This window comes from Halictus rubicundus, chromosome 9 (assembly GCF_050948215.1).
Source record: "Halictus rubicundus isolate RS-2024b chromosome 9, iyHalRubi1_principal, whole genome shotgun sequence".
Taxonomy (NCBI): Eukaryota; Metazoa; Arthropoda; class Insecta; order Hymenoptera; family Halictidae; genus Halictus; species Halictus rubicundus.
In genome coordinates, this window is record NC_135157.1 from 11947861 (window position 1) to 11971978 (window position 24118).

The window sequence follows — 24118 nt, forward strand, 5'->3', positions numbered from 1 at the left end:
TCTCTCGAGGATAGCGTCCGCGCTCGTGACAGTAATTTACGCGTAATCGCGAGGATGATCTGGAGAGAGGAGGTTGACGCGGCCCGGGCAACGTGCAACGTGACGTCGTAATTTAACGCGAACGGGTAAGGTCACCGCCAGAGGAGGGCGACAGAAACGGCGAGAGAGAGAGAGAGAGAGAGAGAGAGAGAGAGAGAGAGAGAGAAGAGAGAAAGAGAGATCTCGTGAAATCGACACGTGCGCCGTCGGAGCGCGTCGAAGAGGCCCGAGAGTAACGGAGAGGGAGCGGAGGACGAGAATCGCGCGACGATCGCTATGGACGATAACAGATTTCAATTCCTCGGCGCGTTAACGCGGCTACAACCGCGGGACAAACACGGTGTTTAATGGAAACTCGCCGCAATTACCTGCAGGGGCCCCCGGAGTTATCTCTCCCCGGCGTTATCCCCCTCGCGTACGCAACGGCCGCAGAAAATTATGAAGATCGACCGATGATCAGGTCCGACCAAATTACCGGGCACCGTCGCGATTTAATAATTATCCAGCCGGACGCGTACGTGTTTTTCCCGCGCGCAGATCCCCTATCTACAACCGCGGGGCTGATAACTCGGACGAGAGAGGCGACTGCGCCGCGGCGATACGCGCGCCTCGTTATTTAATTGTATAATTATAATACGCGGACTCGCTAACGGCTGTATTAAACGCGCCGGCCCCCGCCGTATTTTCCAACGAGATCGCAGACGATTAATTGGGAGTGGCGGGGCAGGCCGGCAGCGCGGGATAATTAGAAATTGCCACCGATAAGCGGACCCGGGGAAACAGATTTTCCGTCGGAGGAGCCTCGGACATCGTGCGTCGCGTTCTATAGCCCCGCGAATGCGTGTCGAGCTAGCCCGTGTGACCGGGAAAATTGAGCTAGAACACCGGAATCGGCGGCAAATTACCGCGTAACTGTTATCTAAATGAGCACGATGAAAAATAATCCACCGGAGGACGGAAAATAACACGGTGCTGCTACCCTCCCCTCTCCCCCCGCCTACAGCACTTCGTTAGCAATCTTTTCGAGCTCGATTGTTTGCCGAGGAAATGTCCCGCGAGTCATGGATATGTGATTATGCGGGTCGCCTCGAGAACACAGAGTTTCACGAAGATTTATCGTGCTGGATGTCGCAGGAAACCTTGGAAATGCGACGAAAATTCGAAATACCGTTGGACTGTGAAGTTGGCGTGCAAATTGCAATGGGTACTTTTATTGGAAAATATAATTGGATTAGGTTTCGGTTGAATTACGGTGTACAAGTGGTGGCATAAGTATACGTATCGAAGCGGAACAGCGTTTTGTCTTTTGATTTTTGAGCAACGAAGAGTTGAAATTGATGACGGATATGATCGAGTTAGGCTTCCTGGTAAAATTATCGAGAGTTCACTTTCGACACCGGCTGGTATGCAACGCTATTATTAGCGTAATAAGTAATGCGAGTTGACGGTACAGGAATTACACCTTTCATGCGCGAGAGCAGACCGTTGAAGATTAATAGACAATACATAAATTCATTATGCTCGCATGTTAATAGGGAAAACTATTTATTGTATTTCATGGTTTTATAACACGATACTTGAAAGGAACTAATTACAGTGAGTATATCCGATGTGTATCGGGGCTATTAAACGAATACAAATGCCTCGGAGGGTCATCAGTCACACGCAACCGGCTAGATTCAATGATTAAAGCCCACCGACTTATTAAGCTGTACGGTATAGCGCATTATCTTTAAATAATGAAGCGAATAATTTTCGCATTTGTTAAAGAACCGCACGGGCAAACGATTAACTATGCACCACAATGGAAATATATTTAAAACTTTGATTCGCCAGTAAGCGTAGCTCGTTGTGCACTCGCTTGAAACTTGACGCTGATTTCATTCATGATCCGGTTGGAAAATCAATTGCAGAACCGACTCCTTTCCTGTAAATTAATGGATTCCTCGTTGAAAATTAAAATGCCGGGGCCTCGGATGTTTATGCGAGTTTCCATAAGCCCATTCAGTAAGGCTAGGATAAGGGACCCAATTTACTGTGTCGGTACCAATTACTGTCCCTATATCAATGATACTTATTTTTAAAACATAATGAATATTAAAGGAGAGATATATAACATATATATTAACTGATTTCAATGAAATTAATGTGATATCTCGTTTTTAATATTCATTACGCTTTAAAAATGGTACGCTTTAATTAATATAGGCACGGTAATTGGGTCCCTTGCCCTAAGGGGAGAAGACACGCATACTTGAATTAAACTAAAAAGACATTTAATGTTAACACAATGGTTTCCAACATATTCCCACTTTTTTACTTTAAAACTTGCTATTATTAATTATATTTCCATTATTAGCTCTGTTTAGATCAGAGAAAAGACAATTTTACTTACAATTTTATTTGTGATGAATGCAATGAGAAATCAATAAAGTACAAAAATTTGTGAAGAAATTCATTCGTAAAATTAACAACAATTTTCCGGAGTAGTCGATGAATATGTGCGAAGATCCTCGTTCTACTTATGTTTTGACTGTGTTTGGAGCGTTTTCGGGCGTAAAAGCGCAAAGACGCGCTAACGAGCTCTCAATTTTGCAGCAGGGCCACGTGACGAAGCCTTCTGCGGACATAAAGTTGCAAACGTCGCCAGGGCGTCGTCTCGGCTAAAGAGCCGGGGTCCGAGGGTTTTAGCAAGTTCTCCGGTTACCCAGGTAGCGTGGAAGCCGGCGGCCATTCGTGGACGTAAATCCGGGCTACCGTTTCGTCCCTGAGGATCGCACGATCTGCGCCGCGATGTAATAAAGCCTCCGGCTAGCTCCCGCGATCGCGGATCGAGCGGTAGCCAGGCGAGGATCCATCCTGTCCCGAAATGAGGGTCGAGGACAAAGAAGGACGTGTCCGGAAAGAACGTGCGCTCCTCTCGGAGACCTGCGCGCGGTCTCTCGAAACGCTGAGAATTCCAGAAACGTGCTTTCGTCACTGAACGAAATGGAAGACGAACGAGGATGGAGACCGGGCGAAGGTGGGAGGAAGACGGAGTGGTTGACAGAGAAAGAAAGAGAGGGAGAGAGATGGAGAGACGAAGCAAGAGGAAGAAATCGTCCAGCGTAGGATTTATCGAGGAGACACCTGAATCCTCCCGGAATCTCGAAGCCGTTAAAAAGATCGGCTATCCTGTCGGAGGCCATGGGTGCCTGGTGGTCGCGAATTTTATGCAGATGCCGTGGAACCCAAGCGAGCATCGCGGCCGGAAGGGGCCTAGCCCAGATGGATGGGCTGTTGGTCGAGGTCAGGCCGAGGGGGCCAGGCCAGCAGACCCAGATCGGTAGTTCACCACCCAGCCTAATGGCAATTAAATATCCCCGGGCTAATTGGCAATTATAGGCCACGGGTGTCGAGGATGTCCTCCTTTCCTCTCTCGATCCCGACGCTACCGCTCCGTAGTCCTTTGCTTCGATCCCTCTCCCGTATTCCCGTACTCCCGGTACTCCCGTCGCATCGCGTCTCCGAGGCGAGAACGGAGGGCGAAAAAAGAACAAAGTCCGGCCAGGTAGGTGCAACAAGAGGCGCTCTCTCGCGCGATCTGGAGCTTATACGTATACCTGGCTCCCTGTGCCCGGAGCCCAGAGGCGAAGGGGGCCCAACAGGCCCATCGAGATCGTCTTGGAGGGAGCTCGGACCGGGACGCGAGGCCCGCACCGCGTTATAAGCGTCCACAGGCCACGAGGCCCCAAAGGTCCCCGCAGCCCTGGCCAGAGGAGGGGGCTGGCCGAGGTGACGACAGCGAAAACTAGTTTATTTGGGACGCGGCTATAAATTAGGATCAGATCGCCACGCGATAAGAGTACCGGCTAACACCCGGTTCCCTTCGAAAGGACGCTCTTTCTCTCTTTCTCTCTCTCTCTCTCTCTCTCTCTCTCTCTTTCTCTTTCTCTCTCCTCGCTGGATCCTCTCTCGAGAGACTTCTTTCAGCTGGCAGCCTGCGGAACGAGGCGACGCTCTCTTCTCTCTCTCTCTCTCCCTCTCACTCTTCCTCTTTCTCTATCTCCTCGACGTCGCACCTCTGACCGAGCCTTGTGTCCGCCGGTTCTCGCCTCTATCTCGGCTGAAGAAGTCGGGACAGTTGGATGGTTCGTATGAAACGGCCGATGTGACGCTAATTAGCGTAGTCCCGGCTTCGAGCGGAATATGAACGATGGCGAGCGGCTAGACCCCGTCTAGATATAAACGACTCGACTCGACGCGACGACGAACGAATGGTAATCGATGCTGCATTCCCCGACTCCTTGTTCCTCGGCTTTGTTGTGGGCGTTTGTTGTCGTTCGCGTCGACACTCTCTCCCTCTGGTCAACCGGTTTGCGTCGCACGAAAGAATGGAAAATAATGTCCTTATCGCTAATTTTTCGTTCGATCGAGTGCAAGTAGCAACAAAAGTAATAAAAAACAAACTTCATACTTCAATCATTCGTATTGTTTAATTGCTTCGAGATCTGTTCTTTCTACTGCATATTTAGAACGTTTTCCCCACTATCTATTTTATCAGTGCCAACTTCAGATAACTAATCTTCTACAAAAATGGCTATTGGAACATTTCAATTCTGCGATATCAGATAAAGCATCGAATGTTTCAATTCAATATCGAATAAAACTGTTTCGTTAAAATGTTTTTCTTGTTGAATAAAGAGTCCAATTATATGTCTCTTAAAAGTTTCGTTCTTCTTTTTACGAAAGCGACGAGAAAATTTTTTATTTCAACCGTCCAGCAAGAAGAATTTCTAAAATTCAGGATGATGGTGTAAACAGTGCCAACACTAGCAAGAATTAAGAAACGAGTTGATCTTCTGGCGAATAAGAGAACCAGATTCTGCGCAAGATGGAACGAGGGTGCCGACAGGTGACGTCGCGCACGGTGGTTTACAACGGCGAGCGTCGTAAACATATTAAAGCTTTATTAATGGTTTTAAGCAGTGGAGGACCAACGTTGTAACTTTTTTTTTCTCGTCGGTCAGAAAAAGATCATAAAACGGTCGGGTCCGAGGCGGAATAGCCCCGGAGGCGGGTAAATGAAATCGACGGGGAATATTCTGGTCCCGTGAAGGTTCAGCGAAGTTCAAGGTCCGTCGGGTAGTTCGCGCGACAGGCGGAACACGGCCGGGATCAAGAATCTTAATTGATCTCCATTGCCGGAATCGAGGAGATATATATATTCGTGAGACCGACTAGATTCGGGAATGATCCACGCGGTTGTCCGCGACACGCCCGGAATTATTAATGCCGGACGGACGGCAGAAATTGTCATCGCGAAACATAATCGAGCGATCTCGTCTGCCCGAAGATTCGGATCTATAACGGCGTGTCTCTCTCTCTCTCTCTTTCTGTGTGTGTGTGTGTGTGTGTGTGTGTCTTTTCGGGAAAAAAAACTGGTCCTGGCTTGTTTACACCGTCGCGGAATCAGATAGCCTTGGATGTGCGCGACGAAAGGAGCGATGAGAGAAGAAGAAATAAAAAAGAAAGAAAGGAAAGGAAGAGCGAGAGGAGAAGAGAATCGGAGTAGAAAAGCCCCGGGAGATGAATCTGGCGAATCGTTTGTAAGGAAACGAGGGAACAACCGTTTCAAGATTCCCCCCTTTTCTGTCACCGTGGCCGTGAATGGAATGAAGTCCCGGCGTTCTGAAGCCGATTTAACGATCGCTCGACTGCTACGGATAACCACTTTTCCATCTCCTCCCGGCCGGTTCTCTCTTTTTATCCGTCGAGCCCCCGTCGTATTAGCGGGCACGTTCGGAATCGATATCGCCCGCGGAAATAGGTGTAACGCGATTTTCCTCTGTCAGATGCACCTGCGTGCGTTGAATTTCCAATGAAACCGGAAAGCGCGGATTCGTCTCAATTTTTCTGCCACGGTTTATATTCCGCCGGCAGACTCCCGGAATACAACACGCTCCATTCCGATTTGCGATCTTACCGTTCAATTCGGAATTAAAAAGGAATTTTGCAGCATTGGGGATAACGGTGATTCGGTAGAAAATTAATCTTTAGCAGCACAACACTGAAATTTATTCCAGGTAAGCTGGTCCTTATTAAAAGAACGAAACGGAATTTATTTAGACTTTGCGTGAAGTTTACTGTAATTGGTGTCTCTCTATAATTTCAATAATTGTAGTATAAAATATCTGAAACTATTAGGCCCTGAAGAGTTACTGTTCCTTCCACCGTACGCTAACTTGGAATTCTAAAATTTTTCTACGGTGTCCCATAGTGGCTTTGCGTGATGTTTACTGTAATTGGTGTCTTAACAAAGAATTGTTGTCTCTCTATAATTTCAATAACTGTAAAATAAAATATCTGAAACTATTTGGCCCTGAAGAATTACTGTTCCTTCGACCGTACGCTAACTTGGAATCCCAAAATTTCTCTGCGTTGTCCCATAGTGATTCTATAAACGCGTCCTTGTGACCACAGACGAGGTTTTGAAGAAGCTAACGTTGTTTCGCCGTTAATTCGAGCCCTCGAGAGCGTGTCCCATTTGTGATCGTACGCAAGTGGACCGGCGTTCAGTCAGGAACGCGCGACAGGTTCAGGTGTGTCCAAGAGAGAAAAAGAGAGAGAAGGAGAGGGAGAGAAAGAGAGAGAGAGAGAAGGTTGTTCCGTGGCGGAGCACAAGCGTACACGTACACTGGTCCGGAGCGCAGCGTGTGTAAGAGAAAGACGCGGTCGGGCAGCGGTGATTCCATTCACTGATTGAAATCTTCGTCCATTTGTCACTGTCAAGAAGGTGGCGATAGCCTCTCTTCTCTACCGTTCGCTCTCTCATTCTCCCCCGAGGGATCGTTCTCCCTCGCTCTCCCATCCCGCAGACTGCCCACACGCTGCTCAATGCTCGATGCCATTATTATTTGAACGCGAGTCCGTGCCTAACGACCAATCGACGCGCCGGATATTAATTTCTTATCGATTTTCCCGTGCCGGGCCACTGATCGACCGGCTCGCAGAGTCGATCCGGAGCGGACCCGCCATTTTAACGACCCGCAAAACGCGATTTCGCACACCCCGACGCAACATCATTCTCTCGGCCATACGTTCAACTCGCTTCTTCGTTTTTCTCTGTACCTTAACATCGTGGGCATGTTAATTTCGATTTGTCACGCCGACCCTTTGCGAGCCTAAATGTTCCCTATCTCTTACTTCAGAATTCGTGATAACCACGTATAATTCAATTGTACCGTTGGGTTCCAAGAAGAGCTTCGGTGACAATTTTTGGTCCCCATAATAACGTCTTCGGACAAGCTAAGCCTTTGTGGCCCCAAGTGGTCCTAAGGTCCTTTTATTTCAGAATTTTATAATTGAACAATTGGGCGATCGTCATCGAGAGCATACTACATCCTACAGTACAGTTGTATTGCAACTATCGCCACACGTAATTGTGCCAACTTACTCGAACCAGTTAAGGGGGGTAAGGTCAGAAATGGTCGAGACTGGTTTCGTTTTGGTGTGTGGAACGATGAGTGATTTGTTCGGGATGTTTTCTAGGTTTGCGTTCGCAGCTTGTAATTTACTCGAGGATCGTAGTCGTTACGGGATCGGGTTCTCGGGTTCTCGGCGACAAATGGAATTTCGATTCGATGACGTGGTCGATCGGATGAACGAGAGTTACACTCACCTCGGAGGACGCAACGGTGATCCGACGTTGATCCAGCGGACCTTACACTGGCGAGACGAACCCACTGCCCATCGTCTGCGACCTGGAACCATTGGGTTTCGAGTGTTATGTTCCTACTGTAAATCTGCACGCTGAATTTATTATTCTTGTATCTTTTGTGATTCGTAGGATTCTCTTTGTGACCGAAGAGAATTCAAGTTGCTTCGAGGGGGCAAAGGATTGATATAAGGGATCGATATAAATATAAATGAAAAACAGAGAAAAATATTCTACAAAGTGTTGTAACCCTTATACTGGTACCTGTGTACCTGTTTCTACTTTTTAAAATTGTTCGAACGTTCTCGTTAGCAAACAGCAAAATTGCCACACTTTCTAGGATAATTCAGCCACGAAACACGAAGTTACTGTACATCCCAGAGATCGTCGGGCATCGCCACAAGGGTTAATAACTCAACCATCCCCGAACAATACATCAAGTCCACTCACCCCTTGTAGAACGGCTTGAACGCAGTGGTGGCCTCCGTGGGCGGCAGGCTGGCAGTGGTCTGATGCTGATGTAGGATCGAGTTCTGTCCCGCCGGCGAGAAGTCCTTGTGCGGGGAGGCCTGCAGCCTGGAACTGAAGGAGGACGCGCTGCTGGCAGAGCCGGAGCTCGTGGACAGGTAGCCGGTGGCCGGGTGGCTAGCTGCGTACGGGTTGGGATTACCGTTGGTCGTGGTGTTGCCGTTGCCAGTGGTGCAGTAACCTTGCGGTGGTGCCTGGATCACTCCATTCGGTGTAGCCACCTTCATGTTGGGCGGTGTCTGGGGTGGAGTGTCCGTACCAACCTCGGGAAACCCCGCCGCCGCCGAGGAGGATGCCGAAGAACTGGACCCGGACGAGGAGTTGGGGTTGTAGTGAAGTTGTCCGCCGGATGAGGACGACAGGAATCCCCCGTACCTCGTCGCGGCGCTCGAATAGGGCGCGGTGGCAGCCGCCGAGGGGCTCATGGACGCTGAAGAGGGCAACGCGAACGAGCTTAGGTTGCCGCCGCCACCGCCGGCGCCGGTGTTGCCTCCGCCGCCTCCGGAGCCGAGCCAAGGTTGCTGGGAATGATGGTGGTGGCCTTGGTTCGCCAGGTGGTGTTGCTGCTGGCCGTAGTGCTGCTGATGGTGCAGGTGGTGGTACTGTTGGTGATGGGGATGCGACGGCGGAGGCGGCGTTTTGCAAGCCGCCGTGTCCGCCAGCGACCAGATCTTCGGTTTGGTAGCCGGGATCGGTACCCCGGCCGCGCTGCAGTCCGACTTTATGCCCTCGTCCTTCAGGTGGTCCTCACCGGCGTAGCCTTGGTGGTGGTGGTGGTGATGCTGCATCGCGTGGTGAAACGGATGCTCGCCCCGCCGCGGGTCCTCCTCCAAGTCGAGGTCGTCCTCGTCGTCCAGGTCCTTGTCGTGCTGCAAGTGCTCCGCCTTCACGTGCCTCATCGGCTCTGCAAACACACCGGCGCCGCTAATTTAATAAATTGACCAGTCCTCGTGCGGCTGCCGCTTATTACCGCGCATGCAGTTGCCACGGAGGCGGTACGGAAATGCGAGAGGTAGTCTCATACCTTCTAGAGTCCATAACCACTACGTGCTTACACTCTTTCAACTGGTCCCTACATCGCAGATTGACTTATTCTAATTTAGTCGTGTCTTTTCAGCATCGATAGAGGGAGCACGGCTAACCAGAGATGACATGCGCAAGACTGGACAATATATCGTACCATTTAGTGTTATGGACTCTAGCGAGTTCGGAGGCAGTAAAAAAGGTCGCCATAATGTATGTATAATATGCAAGTCTTTCATTGCGTGAACGACAATCGATCCGCTATAGCTACGAAAAGATGGTATCGACGAAAGCCATGACTGCTAACAGGTTAATATTTGAGACCAATCACAGATCGTGTCACACGGAGCTCGACAGCCAGCGAACGGAAGCCTAATAGCTCCAGGAACGCGATGGCGAGCGTTTTCCGCGAAACTAATAGAAAATTCAGTACGGTCAGGGGGCGCGTTGCGTGTTACGGGGTGACGCGCCCCCCTTGCCCGGAGCGCGATGTCAGAATTAATGGTTTATAATCCCTGGTGTGAAAGTGAGATTCACGCGAGAGTCAGTGTGTATCGGAGTCTGCGAGGGATCGAGCCCTGGAAGCGGTAGGAAGGCGACTCCTCCCTTCCGCGCGCCCTTACGCAGTTAAGCTGTAAGGGATGCTGTGAAAAAAAGGGAGCGGAGCCTTCAACCACTTTGAGGCGCGAGAGATTTTAGCTCCCCCTCGAGCCGGGAAAAGAGCCGGTCGGGATAGAATAGGGAAGCTGTGTCCTCTGTCCCTGTTCCACCGACGCGCCCTCGCCTCTCCTGGTCTCTCTCTTTCTCTCTGGCCGAGTCTCTCGGGGCACTCTAGGATCGTCCCAAGCGTCTGCCAGCTAGCCAGCCAGCCAGCCAGCCAACCATCCAGCCGAGCCAGCCAGTCAGTCAGGGGTGAGAATTTCATTAAGAGGTTCGAATGAGTCGGCAGAGGGTTTACTTGATGGGTCGTCAAGCGATAATTCCCAAGCTAGAAGGGGCGGCCAACCCCCGCCGTCAAACAGAGGGAAAGAGAAGGGAATAGGGATGGACGAGACCAGGGAAAGAGAGAGCCACAGGGAAATAGAGAGTTTAGGTTTAGGGTGCGCGCAACCCCCCTATAAAGGGAACCTTATGGGCCAACTAAATAGATACCACCGTCGAGTCCACAAGTGGCTCTTTAACTTTTGACCCCCTTTTATCAGACGTTAATCTCATAATCTTCGCGCTGGCCCCGTATCTTCGCTAACGACGCGAATTGTGAGGATTAAATTCCGGAATTTCGGAGACTCGCCGCGCCGATACATGCCCAACGGAGGTGTTCCTGTTCGTATTCAAGGTAACCGGAAGCGAACAACGGAAAAACCTGAATGGTCGAGTGTATCTTACCACGACGGCAACCCCTGGGCGCACTCCTGGCCGTCTGAAGTGACCGCCGAGGGCCAGACCGGAGGCGGTCAACATGGAAATTCATGAGGGTTAAGAAAGCTCTTGAATTTGGCAAACCCCCGGCTGAACCGGCCGCTTTATTACGAGTGCTGTTCCCCGGGAACCATTATTCGCAGCGACTCCCGTGATGAATGGCTCTGATGCTTGAATGGATCGTTGCGTAATGGGGTAAATATGAAATCGCAAGCTGGAAGTAAATACGAAGATCGAAGAGTTCTCGACCAAGTTCCGTTTACACTTTCATTCATCTAGGTCCGTTCCGAAGATGTTGGACAGCTTGGTTCTCCACTTCTCTGAGCTAGGTCTGACAGCTTGTTCAGTGTATACCAAGAAGTTGAACAGTAAGCAGGACGTAGATATGTATTACAGTGTACAAAATAGTTTAAAGCATGTATATTCTTATCTTTAGGCCTGAAGTCTTTCTGGGGGCAAAATGGAGTCATCTCCAAAAAATTCGATGAGCCTCCCCAACTTTATTATGCAAAATCACGGTCCTGGGGACCGCGGATCCAGAAATGGCAGTGTCCCCAAGACGGTACCGTGGTTAAGAGCCAGGACCACCAGCCCAGATATTCATACTCGGTCACAAATCACGCGTGTCCTGGGACCAGCGTCGAATAGAAAACAAATCGGTCTGGCTCGGTATTCCGCGCGTAGGGCTTTACTTCCTCTGGCAGTCCTTTAAAATTACGAGTGGGGCCATCGCGGGCCGCGTCACGCAGCCTGCTCGCAACACCTAAATGTCCGGAATCGAAGGGGCCCTGGCTAGGGTGGCGAGCGAGAATGACAGAGGAGGAAGAGAACGAGAGGGAGGATCGTAGCATGGAGGAAGAGGAGCGACGAAGAGGAACGATATTGGCCAATGTGCGGTGGGGTAATGGTGGCCATAGGAGGGTCCGTACCATTCGTCTCGCCGCGGGCGCCGATACATCACCGTACCTCGAACCACCGCACTGGCTCTCTCTCTCTCTCTCTCTCTCTCTCTCTCTCTCTCTCGCTCTGTGTCTATGTACATCCGCATATGTATATACACACGATATACTGTATGTATATAGATGTCTATGTATTTGTATATATATGTGGAGCCCGTGGCACCGAGTGTATATGGTCCTACGGATGGCTACTCAGCCCGGGCGCACCCTCTGCCTCTCGCCCACAGAGAGACAGGCTTAGGGAGAGAGCAGCGGAGAGAGAGAGAGAGAGAGAGAGAGAGAGTGAGAGAGAGAGTGAGAGAGAGAGAGAGAGAGAGAGAACGGGAGAGCTCTCGGTGAAAGCGTCGTCGTGCCGGAGAGCGTGTGGACGCGAGAGGCCACGTACCAATACCCATGAACCGGCCAGGTCCACCGGGGGACCAAACCGAAGGCCATTAATCTCTTCGCGCGGCAACCCGCAACCCGTCACTGTGTTTACCCACATGTGAACCATTATGTCCGCCTCCGCGATATAGACCCCGACACACGCAGTCCCGCACCGGCTAGCGAATTTCTAACTCGCCGTTTCCGGCCGCTCGCCAAAATGCCTGAATAAGTAGCCCAGTCGACGACACCAGGGCGCTGGCGATAGCCGAGCGACGCTTGGCCGCGCGCGCTGGCCGGAAGTGATCGAATTTGCACCGACAAATTTCCAGGATCGTGCTGGAACCCTTCTACCTATCTGTTTCTCAGAGTGGTCTCTGAGCGGATTTGTGTAAATCTATTTCGACTTATTTTTTAATGCAGAGTCAATCCCTCAAATCTAGCGAATTGATAAAAAGACACTTAAATTGAAGCATAAAACGGAAATGGATCGTCGCGAGAAAATATTTTTGTGAAGAATTTAGGAAAGAATTTTTGAGAAGCGTACGAATATAGACTCGGGAGTTGAATGTTGAAATACATTCTGTTAAATGTTGTCTTATATCGGGGAATATGTGACTTTAGATTTCTTTTATTGCGAGAGAATCTTTCGGTTCGGAGGGTTTCGGTATCTCCGATGGAGACGATTCGAGCACAATGTAGGATTAGCTGACGCTCGTGGCCCGACTATAATATTCTAACCGGTATCCGTGCCAAGACAAACATTTCAGCTTCCACCGATATCAGTGACTCTAAAATGTTCCCGACGGTCTATAAAGATTCGACGCGCGAAGGGGTGAAATTTATGTGAGGGATGAAACAAGCCGAGGCGGCTCGGAAACGAAGAAAAGTTGACGATGTTTGGATAGTCCCAGATTGTTTTGCCTCGCCCTCGACGAACGATTTGTGCAGCTGCGCCCGGCCATCGAAAGATTCCCGTGACTATACAGGGTGCTCCATGCACTTCTCACTCCCCGTTTTAACAACTTCCATAAACAATATTCTGGTCAATTTTACCCTCGAACGGGTACCTATACTTCTAATTATATTTCCCGGCTACAGAAACGAGTAAGTTTATTTTGTACTCACGATTGAGTTAGAAATAAACTTTTACCTATTGTCACTAGAATGGATTATCACTGATGGACACATTCGAACTGATAAGATACAATTTTTACATTCCGCCATCGCTTCTTCCCGAAGTTGTAGAAATTTATTCGCCTCTCAGAAGATAAACAATTTGTACCCGGACACAGGGATGAACTCAACAAAAGACAAAGCTACCTAACACCTTTCTGTTGATTCACAGAATATTAACAAAATCTACATCACTTCTGAAACGGATTTAAACAATTTCATTCACCCCTGAAGAGTTGGACCTAACAATTACCCTGTCACAAGGCTTAAACGCAAGAATCTGCAATAAAATGTGTAGGTACGTCTTCCTGAAAATTTCCCATAAATGTATATGAACAAAGTCTATATTATTTCTGGAACGGCTTGAACCGATTTCATTCGCTCCCGAAGAGTTCAACACACCAATTACTCCGTCCCGAGTGTTCCAAACGAGAAGTACAACAAAAGACAAAGCCATATCTTCGTGAAACCGTGCAGATCCACGGAGGGTTGAAAAAATCACTCGCGGGGAAGAGCCTGAGCCGTCAGCCACCCCAAATATTTGTCTCCGCGAGAGAAAAATCGATGAAGTCTTCTCGAGCGCTGAGGCAGCCCGATGCTCGGGTTCAACGCGCCCGGATGAAGAGATATTTATTGGAAATCGCGGAAAGAGTTGTAAAATCTGTTGTACGCCGTTGCAGCAGACGGTTCAGCCTCCGTGGAAGTGTTTATGCGTCTTGGGGATCTCGCGATCGGCTTGGCCGATCCTTGTAGGGTGAGGTCGTACGGTTCGGGCTTATACTGTCAGCGGAATGGATGCTTGCGCAATATCAGAAACGCTGTTCGATGGCCACTCGATATCGGTGAAGCTGGTCACGCGAACTGTACACGCTACCGGCATAGCGTTTCGAATGGTGCTAGCTGAACGGAACGCAAAATTTTAAGTTGCGAAACAGAGGATAAACAACTACTCCCCACTGTTAATTAATTTTCTATGTACGATTATATGTCGATTTTGGAGACTTACGTAGAATTACGCTGAAAATCCTACGAATTGCCTACAGTTTTATAATTTTGTTTGAATGCGTGGCGACTAGAATATAAATTCTTTTGCGCGATCTTTCGAGCATTCTTGCCAAGGGAAACGCATACATACACGCGAGTGGATTGGCAACAGTATTATATCACGCATAATTGCTACACGCGTGGCTGCTTATTGACTAAACTTCGGCCGTCACGCGGCTCCGATTGAGACATAGTTCTCATTCGAGCTCTGCAAGCCGAGGGGTTACTGGGATAGGGGAGCTGCTTGGAATAATTAGGGACCGTTTACGAGAATGACTTCGTCGTTCTCCGAGGTAATTAAGCCGGCGCACGGTAGTGTCTCTGCGATATCGGGATTCTGGTTGGACTGCGGATTTGATGAATTTATGATGGTCTGGAGTACGACAAGCAGTAAATTTCGTACCCTATTCGTAACTATTATAGACAAAACTGAGAATAAAGACTATCAATTGTATAGACTGATTACTGGTCTTGGTAAAGGGTTTGGGCAATATCAAATTCAATTCCTCATTCCAACGAAAAACGAATCTGTTTCTGACTTGCTACAAGCATTTGTTTCGAAAAGGTTGGGAGGTATGTTCTAACGAAGTTACAAATAAAAAATACATGAAAGAATGTTTTTATGAGAAAAACGATCTTTTTATTGCGATAAGAGTCATGTCACTAGCGTACTAATAATAATAATTACATAGAACGAACAGCCACCGGCCAAGAAGCAAATAAACAGGAAACGAATTAGAGTTAACAAAGGTATCGTACAAAAGAAAGATACGCTGAGATACGCCAAGATACGCTAAGATTGTTCAAGAGACTCCGAACAACGACGTCTAATGCGCGTTTCGATCATCAGGGATTAAAATTGTTCGTCATCGAACGTGTCGAGGAGAGTGTGAGAATTTCACTTACCATTCTCTTCGAGGCCTCTCCTCGCCTCCTCGCCAACCCTGTCGCCCTGATTGTCCCCCGCTAGGTCGTCCTTCTCCTTGTTATCCTCCGAGTCCGTGAGAACCGCGTCGTCGTCATCGTCCGTCTTGTTCTTCGGCTCCCAAGTCATCTTGTTCTCTTTCTTGAGGCGCCGTCGCGCGTTGGCGAACCAAGTCGAGACTTGCGTCAGCGTCATCTTCGTGATGATCGCCAGCATGATTTTCTCGCCCTTCGTCGGGTACGGGTTCTTCTTGTGCTCGTTCAGCCAGGCCTTCAAGGTCGCCGTCGACTCCCTCGTCGCGTTCTTCCGCCGCGCTGCCAGGTCGTATCCGGCGCCATATCTGAAACGACAGTGGCAATATGCATTATTCATCCTGTACATTGCTTTCGACAGAAGTGGAAACTACTAGGGGGAGGGTCGTCGAATTTATTAACTGGCCTGTTGGAACAATATTCGACACCTTGTGGAAAAGGTTGCAACTCTGGTCACGCATCTTTTCGGTGGACCGTTGTTTATTAATATTTTACTCGAAGTCCTAATTAGACTTAATTCTTACGGCACATTTCTATGAATTCCACGGGAATCTCTGTTATGTTCTCCGTGTTTCCAGTGCACGCTCGCCAATCTTTGTCAAATTCTCTATATTTTCAGTAAACTCTTCAGTAAACCTAGAGACAGTAAGATTTTCCTAACAATCTTCTCGCGTTTGAGGAAGAAAGAAAGGAGAAGTTTGTTGAGAGAAAATACCTAATCTCGCTGGCAGCGAAATGGCAAGGATCCTCACCGGAGAGACATTTGAATCGCGGGCCGATGGACGAGGCGGGAGAGCGGAGATTAGGTCGTAGCGACGAAAAACGTAATCATTGTTGAACATTTGTCGGTCCGGGGGCACTCCACTCGAAAAGTGGTATCCTGTCGAGGGTGCGAATTCCCCGCAGATTTCGGCGAGTCCGAAGTGCTCGTCGCGAGGGCCCCGGCCTCCTAGATCCGTGAACCCCCTCCCACGGAAAACCTGCTCGCCGGAGCATCGAACCCTCCGGGATAAGGGGCGACATCCTACTGGGTCGAGGGTGATACTCCGGCAAATATATACGGAGAATAAACCCCCAGCGGCGGCGTGATTCCATCGAGCAACCCCCGGCACTCACTCGCCGTAATGGCGATTCGATCGATCCCCTACCCCCTAACCACCCCCTTCTCTCTCTCTCTCCCGTTTCCACCCCCGTCGCCTGAACGGGGTCTTTCTCGCTCGCCTATTCTTCGCCAGGGTGTCCCGCTTCCTCCCCATTGGAGAACCCCACGCGAGGGTGTTATAGGTATGTACCATTATATACCGAAGCCTAAAATACCTATCGACGATCCATCGGCCGTGGAAGGGTGCTGCTGCCGCCGCTGCTGCTGCTCTATTGGCAGTGATAGTGGTAGTGGTACCAGTGTTCGAGGCGGCGGTTACCGGCGACATTGTACCCGCACCGTGACGCGAGACCTGTCGGGTACTCGAATCGTTCAGCCTGTCACGGACGAGCAACAACGGACTAATGAAAACCGTGCTTCGGGACGGTTTCCTACACTCGATCCAACGAAGCAGCGCAGCATCACCGTGCGTCATTTGATAACTATCTCAGAAATGTAACTTCAACTCTCTTACACTCAAGCGCAGTTCACCTTTACCGAGTAGACTTATTGGATCAAGTGTAGGTACTCGAAGATGTGGGGCCAGTGCTCGGTTAAATTTAAATAAAATCTGCTCTGATTTTACACGAGTCAGCCCTGCTGTTTTATCACTCCTCGCTTGTCGATGCGTTGACCTCGGCGAAGTTATCTCAGGATATACAATGAACAGACTGCTGATTTTATGCATGTACGATAACAATCAGTAACTGCAATTTGAAACAGTAAAAATATTACAAGAATTTAGAAACTACCGTTTGCAACTTATTCAAATTATTAAAGAAGCGAAGGCTCGTTTCGTTTGGCTCCTGTCTGTCAGAACGTTTTAATTTTGCATAAAGATCCGCAGTCTAACAATGTAACTGCCCGGTGCGATTGCCGCGATCATCAATTGTCATTTAGGATTGTCTCGCTCGTAACGAGCCTATCTTGAATTAATGTAACGCTCTCACAATCGCCGGTGAAATTCCACGTTGAGCGAGCCTAGAGTGAAAAGCGGCGAAATATCTGGAGGATCTTCGGAGCGCTTGTTTTCGAGTTTTGTTGGAAAAAGGCGGTGGTCGGACGAAGGCGAACGTTTAGGCGAGTTAGGGGGGCCGTGTTGCGACAATGCCGTGTCCCGGCGGAATCTCCGAGCTCCAAATTGAGTGGCATTGTCGACATAACGCCCGGCGATATTTTCGGGGATAGTTGGGTCGTTCCGCGGCGGTGAAACGCCGAGATTAGATCACGTCTAAACTTATAGCCCGAGACGGAAGATTTCATCGGGCGAACAGAGAGAATCGGGGGCCCTCCGATGGCCCCCGCGATCGTAAAGCGCGATTTAGAAGCGGAAAACGTCTCCATTTGAATAAACTCTCGTGCCCCGTGTTAAAAAAAAAGGTTCCTTTTTGATGATCTCGTCCGGCGAGGACGTAAAACACGATAGATTCTCCCCTCCCCGACCCCACCCCCACCCCCTGACGCGACGTGCAAACCGAGAAACCTGGCCGTAAAATTTTCGACGGTATTGACCACCGTCACTTTCGGGGGAGAAAGGACGTGGACCGCGCGGTTTATTTGTCTCGGGGACCCGCGACCGCCAAATTACGACGCGTTATTTTGCCAATTTATGGACCGCGATAAAACGCGACGTTCCCCTTTTGTTCGTGTTCCACACCCGTTCCCGGCCACTGTCGCTTTTAATAATCTTCGCGCGGTGTCAGGAAAGATACCCTTCCACGGCGTTCGGCTTTATCGAGGGTTGCTCACGCTTTTAAAATGTTCCCTTTCTCGCTATATTGTGCTACATCAAACCGACACCGACTTCCCCGACTCTGATGCTCGGCTGACGTTCGCGGCGCCGCGTTCCGGGCGTTAAGAAATCATTCTGAGGCCCGCTGATGCCTCGAGAATGATAATATCTTCCGTGGAGAATACAAGCTACGCGAACGTTCGTGAATAGACTGCGGACTTTATGAGATTATAACAAAAATGGATCAATGAAACACAAAACTGCCGAGAATTTACGATCTTATTGACATTTTGGAAAATGTATTAGAAAAATTTAAGAAGACTGACATATTAAAAAGGACTGAAAGAAAGATCTACAACGTGTTCGTAAATATTTTCCCCCGAAGTGAAGAAACTTCTACCCCTTTCGCTTCAAATTTTACTCTGGAGATTGTCAGTCCAATAATTGCAAATTTTGTTTGTCGCATTTGTTGCGACCACTTATTTTGACGATTAAACGCAGCACTTTTCGTGATCGGGGCCAGTGTACGCAGATTCTTGATGCAGGGCGATTCGGAGACAAGGGGGCGAATTACAGATTGGGGGTGGGAAAACGCGAATGGAAGGTAAATCGAAGGAAAAGCGGGCGATTAGGTTTCTGCTTTCGCCGGTGGAACAGAGGATCGCGTAATTCTCCTCTCGGAATCCCCGGCCGACCCCCGGCGACCCCGTCGTTACTGGGATCCACATCCAAGATTGCTGATGACCGCGTCGATGGGGATGAAGAAGCCAGCAATCCGAAGGAAGCAGACTCGTGGAAGTTCGAGGACGTTTCACCCTCTATTAAACTCCCTCGGACAAGGGAAAGGCGGCCGCCGGTGGTTCTCGTACCTCGCCAATAAAATCAGCGTCTTTTTGCTTGTACCTCCTTTCTTTCTTGCCCGCCGCTTTCTTTCCCCTCCGCCCCTAGCCCCGTGGAAAACCGTCGATGGATCTGGATTGTTTGTATCTAATGACGGGTTTAGCCGGTTCCAGCTTTGGAACGGGTCGGTTACAGCGGGGCCGAGCCTGATCGATCCTTTCTTGAGAGATTCTTGCCGCTGAATTAGGCAGAAAATAACGTCTGCTTCCACGGAGCAAGGAATTAGGAAACTGGACTGCAAATCGCGATTTTAGAGGTTAGTTTCTGTGGAATTCCTGATGCGTTGATTTGTGCTGTCAAATTGGATTGGGGCCTGGCAGTTGTTAGGTTAATACAGAAATAATAGCCGAATCTGTGTATCTATTTTGAAAGGCTATAGAAAAATTGTATGAAAATTTTGACTCTTAATTTTGCTTCGAGCTAATACTTTTTAACTGCTTTATTCAGAAATAGGACCGTATAGAGCGTCATCAAATTAAAGAAAATCGGAGAGACACAGGCGAAATAAAATGCCTGCCCTTCTCGGGACGCGTGTATCGAATTCATCGCGCAGCCCTCGAACAGCCCCACCGTCCCCTTGGTTTATTAGCGACCGAGGGGTAGTTGGGGTAGTTATCCGTCAAACGAAAACACACTCGAGTCCGACGACTGTCCCGATACGTTCCCTCGACGAAACTCCGGGTCGTAATGTATCAAAATCACACGGGATCCGTCGAGTACGAGGAGCTGGGGTCATAGTAAACCTCAAATGACGAGGACGAAAATGTTGTATATCTGATACTAGACAAACCTCTTCGAATATTCAATCTTCATAAAATTTGTTGATGATATAGACTTTTTAATATTTTAGACACCTATCTTCGTATTCCAGAAAGTCGTATAACATCGAGTTGGACTCGCGACGGAGAATCAGAACAACCTGAATTAAACAGGTGTGTTATTAACTTTAAATCGGAATAAAAATCTATTGTTCTGTCATCGTTATTTAATCACGAGAGAAAATACAGACATACAAAAGATATCAATTTCTTCTGAAAGCTTGTACAGGATGAAAAAGTTGTAATCGCTGGAGCCGTAGAATAAATTATAGCTACAGAAAAAATTGAAATCCGTTGTAAAACTATTCAGTGAATAATCGTTTCGCTGCAGAGCCTCTCGGCAATAAGTCCGACTGTTTCGCCGGCGCTCGACACGTTCCCTGTGCGAAACTCCGGGCGGCAATAAATCAAAATCGCAGCACGAGGACCATCGGCTACTCCGACGCGTTGTCTCTTTGTTCGCGCGAGTCAATATAAAGTTGTAAGGGCCGGCGAAAACGGAACTCGTTCCGTCCGCGAATCCCTCGGAAGTTAGAAATTGACAGTCGGCAGGCAGGTCGGGCCGGGCTTGCCTCCAGATTTAATCGACACCCCGTCCCCCGTGGGTTCATTGATATGCGCAATTTCGACTGCCTCCCACACGGTCGCGGGGGCCGCGCAATTATCCGCACACACGAGGGCGCGAGGCGAGGCGAGGCGAGGCGACGCGACGCGAGGCGACGCGAGCCGGCGAACTGTCGCGATTTGCATACTAAGTGTGCCGTTGCGTGCCGGAGAATCGCTCGCTGCTCCGATGTATCGGCGCCCGATCGTCTAAACTCCCGTGTGTGCAGGCCGGAGATGCAATGCAGATGCGACCGCGGTGCAACGACGAAAGCTCACAACCACCCCTGGCCCGTGTAACCGGGGACCGCTTAGATCCTCGTTGCCACGATCTCGCAACGTTCATAAAACTCCGCGACACGGCCTTATCGCGGACGACCACGTCGAGATGCACCGGGAACTCGATGCGCAAGACGATGCACAGACTCGGGATCGCCTGGAATCCCGGCTGCGTGGGCTACGGCGCCATCGATCCGCGAAATCGAGACCGTAGCTCCTCGGTTCGGGATCCACCATTGTCATTTTACGGGGAATTGTAAATCTCCGGGCGCGTTCGAAATTGTATCGTGAGACTTTTGAGGCCCTCAATTGTAGGGTTAAATTCATTCGTTCGTGGAAGACGGTAGAGTTCAATGTTGATTTTCTGCTACTGAATTTATATGGACCTTACTATAACTACCAGTTAAGTGGAAGTAAAGCGTACGCTCTGAAATAAAATGGACCCGATAGTTAAAAATGAACACGGTAGTTTTCTAAAAAAAATTGTGAATGCACACGTTTGAGCCAATCCAACGGGAAACAAGCCCTGCAGCATCGTAGGGGCCACGAGTCGCAATTTCCCCGTAGCGCAGCCCGAATCAGCCAACAAATATTCGCTCTCGGGCAATCGTGGACCGTTCGCGGTGCATTTGAGCGTCGTTGGTGCCGGAGACGAAAACGTACGCAAATTTCGAAGCCGGGGGTGTGCTCGCATCGCAGGGAAGACAGACAGAAAGAACGAGAAGGCGGGGGAGAGAGACGGGGATAGAAAGAGGGTGGGAAAATAGTGGAGAAAAGAGAGGATCGTCGAATATCTCCGGTCGAGGTAATAACGAGAGCGAGCGTATAGGGGGAGGGCAGAGACGAGCGCGTAATACTAGACACCGGGGCCACTCGAGCGACTCATTAGGGGCTTTGCATATGGTGGCGTCAACCTCGAAAGGTTAACCAATATTGGCAGAACGCGCGTAATTACGTCCTCCGGCCTCGTATAGCCGTGTATATAGCTCGAATAGTTACGCCCGGTCCCGGATGTGCAAACGTTTCCTACCTACCTACCTACCAACCAACCTACCAACCGACCGACCAACCCAACCAGCCAACCTACCTTGCTCGCACCACGCAACCTACCGCGGCGCGCCGCGTCTGCTCCGATGCTGCTGCATCCAACTGACCCGCCCCCTCCGTGTAACTGCTGCATTCGACTCCCTGGCTGCATTCGAACGACAACTCGCCACCTCTTATCTAATCCGCCGCCGTCGACGCTTCTTCCCGCTGATTGCACCCCCAAGCCCCACGACACTCGCTGCTTCACGCCCCTTGATCCTTCCCGTCGGCACCGAACACCGTTCGACACTCTCTTTCGCTACTTTCGCTAATTTCGCTCCAGCAACGTTGCTCGCCTTCCTCGCGAATCACAATTCAATGACGATTCAAGATTTTTGCGCTCTCCGCCACCTATACCTATCAACCTATGATTCATCTCGCTCGCGAGTAGACAATCGAGTGTAGAACCCTCTGTGATTAAAGATTCTCGGGTTCCTTGGCAGTCTCCCACGTAGACTTGTTAATTAGAGTATGCAGAATACGAAGAAATCTTGCTTCAAGAAATAAAAGTGGAATCTTGCACGTAGACTGCTGATTTTTATGCTTCTGTAGCTTTCAAGGCCTTGAGAAAGGGTAGATAGACGTCTAGGTCAAATTTCATTCTTTCTGGATCCCACGGTGACTGTAAATCTCTGTTCTTTCTTGAAGAAAAAGCTTTGAGATATCGGTTGTCACAAAAGGCGTCCATTGTGTTCCTATACAACACGAGTGCCAGAAATTCGGTGGATTTAGACATTTATGACAAAAATGAGAAAGTAGGGACACAGAGTGTGAGGGCGAAAGAGAGAGCAGTAGTTGAGTATCTTTAAAAAATCGATAAAAACATCGCGTACTTTACAGCCATTACATCTCCCGTCCCAGTAATTATCCAAGAAATATTGTCGGCACAATTTGGCCGCATTGTGCCCCGAAACGGATTCCTTTTCAAGATAGAACGAGAAACGCAGTCGTCCCCCTAACCTCCAGAGAGGCAGCGGTTTATGGCGGTGCCTGTCGAAGGATATTGTTTTCGTTCTAATTACACAGACTCTCCGAGGCTCTACCTGGCCCAGCATTGTTTTTCCTCAGAGATCGGAGACGACGATAGAAATCGAGCAACGTTCCAGCCGATTTTCTCGTCAAGATTACTATCTCTCGTTTGGACGGTGTTTGTCGCGGGCGGCGTTGTACCTTCCGGCATTACCTGAGGACTTCCGCGTTGCTGGAGAGTCCTTCGGGGATTTTGAAAAACAGACTTATCCGCTCTTAGCGCCGGATTACCTTGCCGACTTGTACAGGGTGGTCTTCTAAACAGTATAATCCCGAGGAATGCGATCGTAACTGCAAAGTGGCGGGAGGCTGTGCAGCTTTCCGGGTGATCTAGATACCTGATTTCCAAAGCCGAAGTCCAGTTATTTCTGACAATTTTTAACAAATTCTTCTCGTTTTCTGTGAGCAATCTTTACTGTGCAAGCTTCTCACTTTTTCAATTTTTCAAATTCTTTGACTTTTCTCAATTTTCTGTAACTTGTAACTCGTATAGAAATATTCTTTTCTTTGTTTTAGTGCTCACTGTTTTCACTGGTATTGCGTATTCGGAGCTTTAAAAGCTCTCTGTGTCATTCATTGTAGCTTCATCCCTTTCACAGGTGGTTCCTGGAGCTGTAATTTTTCTAATAATATTGACAAGGTCTGGAGTAACTATGAGGAATCAGAGCAGCATAGTGTACTGTCAGTCTTCTTGATTGTCAGTTTCTAAAAGAATCATTTTGTTCGAATATTAAGAAAAGCTCGGCGATACTACGACGAAAGATTTAAGAGCTACACTTCCACACGTCTCTCTAACAAATCGAACGTCATCGCGACGAAATTCCTTTCGTACCCGAGCAGTTAAATCAATTCGCCTTTGAACTTTTGGCACAGAACCCGACCGCTACTCCGCCGCTCTCCTGTCCACGCTTCTGTCGCCGGTACTCTGTCGAGAAAACCGACTATGCCCACGCTGACCTTTACAGTGTAATCGAATCACCAAAGGCTGTACCTAAGACGACAGTTTCAAGACTTCGCGCGTTGTCGGCGTCCATTCGACGAATATTTCCGACCCAGCCACACGCTAAATCATTTTTACGACTGTGTCAATCTCGGAGGAGACGCGAGAGCCACAATGGAACCCGACGGTTGCACAATAATTCACAATGCAGCCAAATTTTTTAATTCCACACGAGATATAAGAAGACGTCCGCAAAAATTACAGAGACGAATGTTTTTAATTTGACCTGTGTTCTGTAATTGATTGGTTATGGGAACAGGAATTTGTATGAAAATGTTCATTCTAGTCGTGGGTAAACAAGCGTTCTTACAACACTCTGTTACGAA

The 24118-nt window shown here is 49.0% G+C and overlaps 1 protein-coding gene across 4 annotated transcripts in view; it reads right to left on the reverse strand.

Moving 5' to 3' along the window:
* Positions 1-24118, reverse strand: part of LOC143356928 (homeobox protein caupolican) — a 125601-nt gene that overhangs the window by 12046 nt on the left and 89437 nt on the right. For all 4 annotated transcript variants that reach the window (XM_076792995.1, XM_076792992.1, XM_076792993.1 and 1 more), the window contains exons 4-6: positions 15154-15512; positions 8186-9167; positions 7700-7781 (exon numbers count right to left, since the gene is read on the reverse strand). In XM_076792995.1, the coding sequence (XP_076649110.1) occupies positions 7742-7781; positions 8186-9167; positions 15154-15512 (1381 nt within the window). In that variant the 3' untranslated portion in view covers positions 7700-7741. The remainder of the gene's footprint in view (positions 1-7699; positions 7782-8185; positions 9168-15153; positions 15513-24118) is intronic.